Here is a 12,381-nt window from a genome sequence, read left to right on the forward strand (position 1 = left end):
CTAATACACTACAATTGACTGCCCAAATTCTCCCTCAAAAGAGCTGGCGGTTCCAGCTTCCCAGTTCTGGCTTCACAACTTTCGAATACCATTCCACTGGATATCAAATCTACACCCACCTTCCAACCTTTCAGAACTAAGGTCATCACCTGGTTACTCAACAATTAACCTACCATGATTGAATGCATACCTCCTGCTTGATTGTATTTTGCACCATGCCAGCATATTACTGTCTATGCACGAATTGCTATATTACTGTCTATGCACGAATTGCTATCCTGTCTTGTATACCTTTGCTTCATCACTGTATAATTGTACCCTACCTTGCCTGTAACTCGAAGATTAAGCGCCCATATACCTTTGGGTCAGGTGCGCTATACAAATTAATAAACAAACCTTTAACATAAGAAATATTGCGATATTACCTATTTACATAAGATTCACCTTGGGCTCCTTGTATTTAAATAAACCATTTATTTTTACAATACATAGTGTTTCAGTGTTTCTTTGGACCATATGCATGCTACAATTTCTTTGTACCAAGCTACAGCCCTCTCTCCCTCCTAAGATCAGCCAGGCTGCTTTGTCAATGCTACCTCATTCTCAGGTGGTACAGGCTTACACTAAGAGTGCAGCTTATGTACTGCCTCAGATATATGGTTTTTGTGAAGTCTTGGTAGGACTTTAGAAAGACTGTCCTAACAACCCCCAAAGGGTAAAATCAGACAAGTACTATGTTGGATGTAGCGTACCAATGAGCAGTTAGTATCACAAAACAAAGGTTTGCAGAGGGAAAACAGCCCCAGAGTAGAGAACTATTTAACAGGCTGGTCAGTGCCAGATTGGACACGGTTGGTGACAAAGGACAATTCCAAAAAGGGGTAACTAAAGAAAATGAATATGCCAGAATCAGAATTTGCCAGTGAAAAAGATGTACCTCCAGAGATGAGTGCAGTCGCACTGTGCGCCACTGCTCGGACATCATGGGTGTGATGGTGGAAAGGCTTCGTCCGCACCCAATGGCACTCCTTTTCCCCAGATCTGACAGGCAGCAGCTGGAACTGAAACACGGTCCCCTCTGCTGTGCCCACAACAAAGCTGTCTTCAGTCTGAAAAGAAAATTAATCAATATATTACTTAGGAACTGGCATGTGCAATTGTAAGGATGGCTGCAGAGGATCAAAATAAAGGCTGCAGGTGGGCTAAATCAGCCAAACAAACATGTTTGATAATGTGCCACATGAGAGGCTACTAGATTTATATTACTAAACGCTAAATCAAGTTCTCTATTGAACAATGTACTTTTAGCTTTGTTAGGCACGATTGTATGCAGTGCCCTTTGGGTGCGCTACAACAACCCTGACCTCCTGGCAATAGGAACCCAACCTTTGTTTAAGTCTGTACTACACAGGTTGGTAGCCTATTGAGCAGCCAGGCTCATCGCTAGAGGGGTCAATGTGAGCTGTAGGGGAATTAGAGAGATTCACAGTGACAAATGTTAGGCAAAGCTTGTATGCAGTATCCTTTTTGTCCACTACACACAACTAGGACTACAGGTGTAAGCAAAACCAACCTTTGGTACAAGTCTATACTACTCAATTTTGGTAGCATTGCTGAGCAGCCAGGCTTATTTCAAGAGGGGAATGTGAGCTGTAAGTATGTTACACAGAGGTCTACAATCACAAGTATTCAAATAGACTCTTACACTCAAGGTTTCTTGGTAAAACACTTATAAATTTATTTCACAGTCGGTTATAAAACATTCACTAGAAGGAGGCAATCTATCACACAAAAATATACTTCAGTACTTCACACTATCAGTTTGAGGAATTTAAACGACTTTGAAGTAGGAGCAAAAAGGCATAAGTTAAAAAAAGAAGCTTACATTATTCTTAGACAGTGCAAATAAATTGAGTTCACCAGATGAGTCAATTCAATGCAATAGTTTAGGTCAAAGTCAATGGGCTAATGTCTTGTATAGGATAGGCAGTTCTAGTAGTTCAACGGAAAAGTCTTTGCCAAAGTTCTCAGTAGTAGTTCATAATAGAAATATTCATATGTTGGTTCACAAGCTGACTAGGCCTGAAGTTGCCAAAGTTTCAAGCACTTTCGCAGTGAGAGGTAAGTTCTCACGGTCGGGTTTTCACAGTACCTTGCAATGAAGAAAAATATGCAGCTGAAGACGTCTGTTCCTGGCAGTTCCTGCATATCTCGCTGTTCCTGATCCTCAGTCGTGGGGACAAGAGGGACGACATCAGGGGGGACACCTGCACTGCACTGGGACTGGTCAAAAAGCTGTAAAAGGCACATTTTCAATTCTGGTAGACAAGCACACAAACTGGTGTCTCTCTCCCTGTTTATTCTGTTTCCTGCAGCACTCTGAGGAAAATACAACCAGCGCCAAGAATGGTATCCAGGTGGCTTAAGGTTAGAGTTGATTGGTCCCACCAACTCAAAAAGAGAGAAGTCGTCCTTGAAGGGCTTCTCTGTCGAGATGAACTTGGCGATTCGGACCTTCAGCAGGGCTTCACCTGGCAAACCAACGGTCCAGGAGTTTCAGCAGCCGTCCTCTTCCAGCTAGTCTTCGGTTCCTTCGTCCATTAGTCTACTCTGCCCTTCCAAGCCAAAAGCCTCGCCTTTTATCCAGTTCGCGCCCATTCATTCCAGCCTGCCAGTCACCCAGCAGGGTGGCAGTCCTTGCCAGACAGACAGCTGGCCAATCACTGCAGAATGCATTTGGGTCTCGTAGGAGACCAAGTACAGGGAATTTCGGGCACCTCCCTAACTTCCTGCCCACACAAGACACCCTGGAGCCAGAGGCAGGCTTCACTCGTGAATTGCGCCAAAGGCAAAGCGAACAAAGGGACCAAACCTGGTTTGGTGCCCAGAGTAAATCTCAAGAAGGACCTTTCCACAAAGAAATGGCAAAAGAAGAAGACTGCAGCCATTTTGACAAAATGGCACCGATGGGTGCTTTACTGCAGCTGCGAACGCAGCCCGCGGTAAATGCACACCACAGTAGTTATAAGTAAACCACTGCAACCAGCCATTCATCGAGGAAAGGCTAACATAAAACTATTACATGAGAAGCTAGACAAGGGGATACCAAGTAACCCCTCCAGCACCCCATTGTAAGACAGTGTGTGCTGGGTCCAGAAAGTTATAAATGCAAGTAAAGTAAATTTCACTTTACTGCTCTGGGAAACAGTTTATCCCAGAGAAGGTATTTAAACCTTTGGGAAATTTGTAAGACTGATTTGTGATGCAATGTAAAAGATAATGCCTATGGAGTTTGTCAGACTCCACAACCAAAAGAAACAGTTAAAAAATCACATTAAAATACATGAGTGGGGAAAAGGGGTCTCCCTCTCTCCAAGTAAAAAATCTAGTCCTAAACATCCATCAAAGTTGCTGGGGATCTCTAAGGTGGAGGAAATAGCACATTACTGAGAATTCTCCCTAACAAGCTTCCCTACAGAGAAGCAGCAAATGAGAAACTTTTACTCCCTAAAGATAGTCCCAACTAAGAAAAAAATTGAGTAAACATACCATCCCCAAAATAGGAAACTGGGCACTTTTAGGAGCTAATCTATTTCATTCTATGGCACAGCTATACAGAAATGTTCACATTAGTGGAACCTGCAGAGCAATGCCAAAGACAAGGCTCTATTATTACTGCTCGACAGAAGTGGAACCTCAAGGTAAAAAAGAATTCCTTTAGTGTAACTTGAGAACCGAGGATCGGACCCTCTGCTGCAAAGGCCGCGGTGTTGCGCGACGCAGGTGTTGCCTTGCGCGTCCTTGATTTAGGAATTTTAATTTTAATCCTGGAGCGAGACAGACCTTTTTCTCACATGTATTTTTGATCTGGTTTGGGCTCTGTGTTTCTGGAGTCGGACAAACTCCATAGGCATCTACCTTTTGTATTGTGACACACATCACATTCAGTGCAGTGTCAGAGAAGTCCTTTGGATTTCTTACACGGTTTAAATACCTTCTCTTAGGTGAAATACTGTTCCCAAGAGTAGTAAAGTGAAATTGACTTTACTTACCTGTTTTTCACCATGTAGGTCCAGCACACCCATTTTAGGTGGAAGTGCTAAGGGGGTTACATAGTAGCCCCTTTTCCTACTTCCTCATGTAACACTTTTTATGTTACCCTCGCTACTTTAAAACGGCTGGTGGCAGTGGTTTAATGTTCCTACTATTGTGCGTTTCTACCGCAGGCTGAATCCTCAGCTGCAGTAGTGCACCAAAATGGCCTCGGTCTTCCTTCCTTGACATTTCTTGCTTGCGAGGTTTTTCTTGGGTTTTACTCTGAGCGCCAAACAAGGTGTTAGGGAGAATTCTCAGACATGTGCTAATTCCTCTTCTACCTTAGTAACCCCCAGCTCTTTTGTTGGACTTAGGGACTTTTATTTTCTAACCTGGAGAGTGAGCCCTTTTTCCCCACTCGCTCATGTATTTTTTTTCTGTGATTTGGACTCTCTCTTTTGACTTTGGAGTCCGACAAACTCCATAGGCATCTTTACATTGTGGCCACAGCACCTTCAGTGCAGTGCAGTACCACAGGGAAGTCTTAGTTTTCCCAAAGGTTTAAATACCTTCTCTTGGTGCAGTGCAAGAGCAGCAAAGTGAAATGGACTTTACTTAAAAAGTTTTTAACTTTTTAGACCCAGCACACACTATCTTACAATAGAGTGCCAGAGGGGTTACTTAGTATCCCCTTTAGTTTCTCATGTAACATGTTTATGTTACCCTTTCTACAATGAAAGGCTGGTGGCAGTGGTTTACTTTTTGCTACTATTGGGTGTTTCTATGGCAAGGTCTTTTTTTCGCCATTTCTTGTTGGAAAGGTCCTTATTGAGATTTACACTGCGTGCCAAACCCGGCATGGTCCCTTTGTTCATTTTGTCATTGGTGTGATTCACGAGTGAAGCCTGCCTCCGGCTCCAGCGAGATGCCCGAAACTCCCTGTGCTTAGCCTCCTTAGTTACAGGAAGGCACCCAAGGGTGACTGGCTGGAGGACAGCCACCCTGCTGCGTGATTGACAGCTAGGCTGCGAATGAATGGGAAAAACCTGCATAAAAAGACGAGGCTTTTTGCTTGTAAGTCAACCACTGGACGAAGGAATCCAAAGAAGAACTTGGAAGAAACGCTTGCTGCAACTCCTGGACCGTTGGTTTGCCCAGTGAAGCCCTGCTACAGTGCTGAAGCTCCGAATTCGCCTCGACTAAAGAAGATCTGCAAAGGAAGACTTCTCTCCTTGTGTCGGTGGGACCAATCGACACCAAGACTAGCTCATCTGGAAATCCTCTCAGAGCTGGCTGTACTTCCATTGCTGCTGCAGGAACCGAAGTGCCAGGGAGAGGCACACTGTTTCTTTAAGTCGGACCCGAGCTCCAGGAAGATCCTCCAGACTCCCTTGAAGCATGACTGACCAAGCTTGAGCCACCTGAGAGTGCTGGATCCCAGATGCGAGGAAAGTCGATGGTGGTATCCGAGAACCACAGTGGTGCTATTTGTGAGAGTTGCGAGGAACTGAAACCATGAAGTGCTGCGGATCTGAAGTTTGCCCATTGCTGCCGCCGACCTTCAATTCGTAGTGCAGGAGTCCCCAGACGTCTTCCCTCTTGTCCCCACGACTGAGGCCCAGTATCGGCAGACCTACACAGAAAAGGAAGCCAGCTGGAACCAATTTCTACTAACCAAAAGGTACTGTAAAACTAAGGGGACTTACCTCCTATTGTGTAGCCTTGCTATTTCTCAGTTGAGACTGGTCTTGGTTGCTTTTGCAGAGTTGCTTGCAGCTTTGCCCCTCACAAGCCTCCCAGCTTGTGGCCCTACAGCGATTCTATTTTTCTACAAAGACTTCTAAAACATTATGCAAGACTTTTACTTACCTGCAAAAGTGCTTGAGCTCACCTAGACTTTTCTTCAATTAACATTGGCTGGCCTTGCTCCCTGAAAGACACTTCTTCCCTCCGACTTTGTGCTTTATCTTTCCTCACGGAAAGGGGTTAATTTACTTTGCATTACTTACCTGCTTCAGAATATTTGTTTAAACCTTTGCTTAGTTCCCAAACCCTTTGCTTTGACACCTAACTCAGTATTGCTCTAAATATACCAGTGATATATTAATGGCCACAGTGTCCCAGTTATTTAAGTCACCTCATGGTGTAGCAAGAATCTGTGTGCCATCCCAAATGGGTACTTGCTGATTTAGAGAAACTGTGTGTATTTTGAAGTGTATTTGTGTTACTAATATATTGCTCCCTTCTGAAGACTTATTCAACCGACTTAAATTAATAATTGTTAATCAAGAAACCTTGAGTGTAAGAGTTCATTTGAATACCCGTCACTGTGAATCTCTGTAAACCCCCTACTGCTCACATTGACCCCTCTTGAGATAAGCCTGGCTGCTCAGCCACACTACCAACCTGTGTAGTACAGACTTATACCAAAGGTTGGGTTACCTATTGCCAGGAGGACAAGGCTGCTGTATTCTCCCTAAGGGTAATGCATACAATCTAGCCTAACACCAGGTTTGGTCCCTTTGTTCATTTGGTCTTTGGCAGGTTTCAGTGCTGAAACCTGCCTCTGGCTCCAGCCTATCTGGCAGGGTAGGAAGCAAGGGAGGTGCCCAAACTCCCTGTCCTTAGTCTCCATGGTAACCTGAATGAACCCAGTGCTGGGTGGCCTGTTGGCTGTCCTTGGAGGACAGCCACCCTGCTTTGTGAGTGACAGCTAGGCTGAGAATGAATGGGATAAACCTGCATAAAAGGCGAGGCCTCTTGGACAGAAGGCAGTCGACGACTGGGCGAAGGAACTGAAAAAAGAAACTGGAAGAGAAGCTTGCTGCACCCTTGTGGAAGGTTGTTTGCCCGTTGAAGCCCTGCTGAAGCTCCAAATTTCGTATCGACTAGAGAAGCCTGGAACAGACCAATTCTTCCCTTGGGTTGGTGGGACCAACTGACTACAAGACGAACTTTACTGCAAGCCCTCTCCCTGCTGGCTGTACTTCCTTGCTGCTGCTGGAACCGAGTGCCAGGAGCCTAGGAATACCAGGAACAAGTGCATCATCTTTAAGATGGACCCGAGCTACAGAAGATCCTGAGGACCCTCCCGAAGCCGGACAACCCAAGTCTGAGCCACCTCAACAGAGTGCTGGACTCCAGAAGCAAGGGAAGCCCACAAGGTGTCCAAGAATTGCTTTGGTGCTATTTGCCGGTAGCTGAACCGTGAAGTGCTGCTGATTTGGAAAGAGACTTACAGCTTGTGGCCCACCAGTGATTCTTTTCTACAAACTCTGTATAACATTGTGCAAGACATTTGTGCCATCTTCCAGAAGGGCCTGAGCTCCCTCGAAATTTTCAATTGTCATTGGCTGTCCTGGCTCCCTGCAGAGTGAGTGCGAGAGTGAGTGCGAGAGTGAGTGCGAGAGTGAGTGCGAGAGTGAGTGCGAGAGTGAGTGCGAGAGTGAGTGCGAGAGTGAGTGCGAGAGTGAGTGCGAGAGTGAGTGCGAGAGTGAGTGCGAGAGTGAGTGCGAGAGTGAGTGCGAGAGTGAGTGCGAGAGTGAGTGCGAGAGTGAGTGCGAGAGTGAGTGCGAGAGTGAGTGCGAGAGTGAGTGCGAGAGTGAGTGCGTATTTTATTGTTGTATATTGCCCTTACTAAAGAAGGCTCATTGTTAAATAATGATTTTACTAGAAAACCTTGAGTATAAACGTGTTATTTGAATACTTATCATTGTGAATCACTAGGTTACATCTCTACAGCTCATATTTACTCCACTTGAGATCGGTCTGGCTGCTCCGTCACTCTACCAACTTGTGTAGTACAGATCTATACCAATAGTTGGGTTTTCCATTGCCACGAGGACAAGGCTGGTGTAGTCTCCCACAGGGTTACTACATACAATCTTGCCTAACACAGTGTGACCAAAAAGAAGTTCAAAGGGGCTGAAGCCAACCCCTTCCTGAGGCACCTCTCTTTAGGCAAACAACTATGGACACGCAAGGCCCCAACTTCTTCTCTGGGGCTCCTGTTAAATTAACAAACCCATTGGTCCAAGGATGGTAGGTGGGCGAAAAACATAAGACACCCCCTAATCCTTCCACTTGGCCTGCATATAAATTGGACAAAGTCAGACGCAACTTCTTTGGGGAAGCCAACCATAGTAAAGATGCTTAATAATGCATTTGCAACTGTCTTGGTAGTTAATGCTTTCAGTGTGATTACCTCAGGTGATCTGGTGGCATAGTGAACAACCACCAGGATAAACCTGTTGCAAGAGGTTTTAGGAGGATTAAGTGGACCAACAATGCCAATCCCACCCTCTCAAATATTGTATTCACCATTTGGAGGAATACCAACGCAGCCTAGATCTTTGCTCCATTCTTGCCAATTGACAAGTGAAACTACTTCTGTAGTGGTTGTCTACTTTGACTCCCCTCTTAGGCCAGTAGAAATAAATGGATAACCTCTCCTTAGTCCTCTTGGTCCCAAGAAGACCTGCAAGGGGACTTAATGTGCCAAATACAGGAGGAACGTTTCACAGACTGAGGGACCTCCTAGGGTTTCCTGCTGTAGACGCTATGGGTTCACTATACCGTAGCCCATCTTCTCAACAGATCCTCTCTTTCCCAAGGGGCTCACCTTCCAACTGGGAATAGGCCCGTCTCCTTAGGCCTTCTAGAGATTGTCATTCTCTGACCTTAACTGAGTTTACCCTAGTGGGTCCCCCTTCTCTGTGTAAGCTTAGTAGTTCTGGTTGATCATGGTGATTAAGAACCTCAAGCAACCCTACTTCCTGTTCAGGTTCAGGTGCTTGGTCAGATACCTGAACAACAGTTGTAGGTGCTTTAGGGTAGGATGATTTCTTTCCCTTTATAGGAAACTTGGACTCCTTAGCATTAGGCTTGGCCAACGTAGCCCTTTTTGTTTTAGACCTTGTACATGGTCTTTCTGCTTTATCACCCACAAGCTCTAAATCTTTGAGGTAATTTCCCAGCTGATTTCTAACTGGGATGTGCTTCTGGACACTTAAGGAATCTTAACCATGTGTCCAGTTACTTCTAGAGGGACAGTTATTACTTGTAATCTTTGAAAAGGGGATTGGCTAACTTGGCCCCAAGAGGAGCACTGGCCAGAGCCCGTTGGTTTACCAAAGTGGAATCCATCACAGTTAGTCTAGCCCCAGTGCCCCGGATAGTAGTGGTATATGTACCATCTACCAGCACTCTATCCTTAAAATAGCATTTTGGTATTGTCAGGGATGGCTGCATATTAATCAGCAGCTTGCTGTTCCCAGGACCCTATGGTCACTAGATAAACCTCTACTACAATACCCCTCGGCAGGAATTCAGAAGTAGGGAGCTGCCCTGTGTGTATACTTCCCTCATCATAAGAGAAAGCCAGATTCACAGAGTAGACCCCAAAGCCTTACCCTTACATCTGGGATTCCTCTTCACATGGTCACTATCTCCACAGGCGACCTACAATCCTGGCCATCTGAGAAAGTAGCGAGGCTTACTGTGGCCAGATTCTTGGTTGTGATGGCGAGTCCCATTACCCTAAACAACATTTCCACGTGACATAACCCCGTTTCAACTCTGTGGGCCTTATGGGAACCAGGCTTTTCTACACTCCCACTCTTTCTTCCCTTCCTCATGCCTACCAGAAGCACACTTTTACTCAGCCAATGGTATTTGTTAAGATGGATTTCCGAAATCAACACTGGAGGTGGGTTTTGGGAGGCCAACCTATTATGGTGAACAGTGAGACACTGAGATCTAGCCAAACCCAACCAAGGTAAGGTAGCAGAGCAGCAAGACATCTCAAGAAAGCTGAGAGTGGTCTAGCGCAACAAGACAGTCTAGACAGTCCCCGCCCCTTCTCTGGAACATACAAAGACCATGCCCTTTAGCACGCAAAACCACAGCTTTTCCCGGAAAAGGGATTTCCATCCAAGGAATTTCCTGGCCTGACAAGCCAGGAAGAAGGCCAAAGAACAATATGGCCAAAGAGCAAGCAGAAAACCCTATGGCACGGCCATCTTAAGATGCTAGTCATATTTAGCAGCTATTTGCGGTACATTTCAAAAGTGCATGAGTAAAATAACAGAACCACTGTAAAAAAATATCACAGCTGCCATCAGCTTGTCTTAGGCACACTGTACAAGTAACCAAAAAGCATTATATAAAAAGATAAAGGATACCAAGTATCCTAACTTCACTGTAAGGCGATGTGTACAATTGTAAAAATACAAGAATTCACAAAGAGAGACAGTCTCTCAGTACTGATAGTCTTGGGTCAGTTTCCCCATAAGAAATAGCAAAACAGGCAAGTGAAGTAAAGCAGAAGGTTTTACTTTCCTCCAAAACGTCAGAACAGGTTTGAAAAATGAGCAAAAAGTAAGGGTGTCCAAATTAAATCTATCGAGAGGGAAAGGTGCAAAAAGAAAAAAAAAAACTTTCCTAACAGCTGCCCTTTTGTCTCTGCCTGCCACGAGACCAGGTGGGAGGATTCTCTCAATCTTGAATGACATGTTACTACAGCATGGCTTAGTGGGTGTCTGTAAGTGTCTCCTGGCTTTTTTTTTGGTCCAACTCTGACCACAAAACCACAATGAAGATGGTACATGTTGCGAGACCAGTTTTAAGTCTCTTAAATAGACAGGATTCCCAAATTACCTTTCAGCATTATTATTCTCTACCACAGCTTAATTGTCCCTTAAAGGGATTGGAATGCCTTGTGGACCCATCTGGCGAGCCCCTGTCCTCCGACTGTAGCATGGTGGGGATAGCCAGAGGATCCTCACCACACCACCATGCCCCCAGCATCATGAGGTTTGTGGTGGTACTCAACCCCTTTGGTAAACCAGCCAGAGTCATACAAGGGATTTCACTATACCCAGTAATGAAGATCATTGAAGCCTGGGGTTCCTTAGAGTCCCAGGAATGTTTGAAATTGAAGTTGATCTTTATTTGTTTCAATTAAAAAAAATGTTTATCTATAGGCTGCTGGCTCAACCGGTTTAAGACCCTAATTCGCCAAGTGCTTCCCTCAAGCAGCAAGGCTTATTCTGGGAGAAGGGGTGCCTTGGAGGCTTTACAATGCATCTGGGCCTGCTGACAGATAGGGGGCACTGTTCCCTCTGGCCAGACGAGAACGCTGTGTTAGGTAGATATATCAGTGGTATGCTTAATCCCCTCTCCTAGCGAGACCTTCAGCACTTTTTCCTAGACTTCTGGACGTTTTTCTTTCTATCCTTAACAAGGGGAGCCCTTTTCCCCCCTCATTCATGTTTATGTGCTCTGACTTTTGGAAAATCTCTGTTTTACTATTGAGTCTTGCTTTACTCCATATCTCTTTAAGGCATCTGTGTTTAACTTCTGCAGCACACAGCACATAATGTGGAGTGTTGGGAAGGACCCTTTGGGTTCTCCTTTGAGAGTCTTTCACTATCCTTTAAAACGACTGTTCTTACTTTGTATCCTTACTAAAACTGAGAGATTAGCACATACCAACCTAGGTGGAGTGCTACGGGGATATCTAGTATCCCCCTTCTCTCTGCTCCTGTGACTTGTTTAGTCACAGCGACAACCCTATAGCTATGCCTGGTGGCAGTAGACATGTTCTACCAACGTTGGTGCCATGTTTAACCACAGACTGTATTCACAGCTTTGGTTATGCACCAAAGGGTCACCTATATTCTAACACGGTGTTGGGTAAGATTTTCATTTTAGTGCTTAATCTCCCTCACTCGTGAGACCACCAGAACTTTTTGCTGGACCTTTTTAAAAAAATCTTTTCTTGTTCCCCAGAGAGTGGGAATCTTTTTCTTCCACTCACCCTTTCTTTTACTCTTTTTTTAGTGTCCTTTTATTGACTTTCCATAGTGTAGTTTTGATTAGATCCTTTGACAACTTTTTGGGCATCTACATTTTATTGTTGCAGCATACAGCACATTCTGTGCAGTGTTGCTGGGTTGCCCTTTGGGGGGTCACCTTTTTATTTTTCTCTGGCTTACCTTGTGTAAACAACTGTTCCCACAGATAGAAAGTATATTTGCATCCTCTCTACATATTTGGCAAGAGCAGCACACCCCCACCTTATGTGGAGCGCTAGGGAGATTCTCCCTGCAGCTGTAACATTTCTGTTACAGTGACAAGCTTAACTTAAATGGCTGGTGGCAGTGGACCTTTTTTACTAAATTCAGTCCAACTTACTTGCAGGTTGTTTCTACCGCTCCGGTAAGGCACTCATGGGTGCCCATTTCCCCAAAATGTCCAGTCTTCTTTTTTTCACCATTTTCCGTTTGCTTATCATTTCTTTTATCCCACCTCCCCTACAGATCGGGTCCAGAAAGTTCTTTGTGC

General features: G+C 44.9%; 1 protein-coding gene across 2 annotated transcripts in view; it reads right to left on the reverse strand.

The window, feature by feature from the left end:
- UTP4 (UTP4 small subunit processome component) overlaps positions 1-12,381 on the reverse strand; it is a 392,106-nt gene that overhangs the window by 249,161 nt on the left and 130,564 nt on the right. For both annotated transcript variants that reach the window (XM_069635538.1, XM_069635537.1), the window contains one exon: positions 938-1,109. In XM_069635538.1, coding sequence (XP_069491639.1) covers positions 938-1,109 — 172 coding nt within the window. The remainder of the gene's footprint in view (positions 1-937; positions 1,110-12,381) is intronic.

This window comes from Ambystoma mexicanum, chromosome 1q (genome assembly GCF_040938575.1).
Source record: "Ambystoma mexicanum isolate Mex_15411 chromosome 1q, UKY_AmexF1_1, whole genome shotgun sequence".
NCBI classification, from domain to species: Eukaryota; Metazoa; Chordata; class Amphibia; order Caudata; family Ambystomatidae; genus Ambystoma; species Ambystoma mexicanum.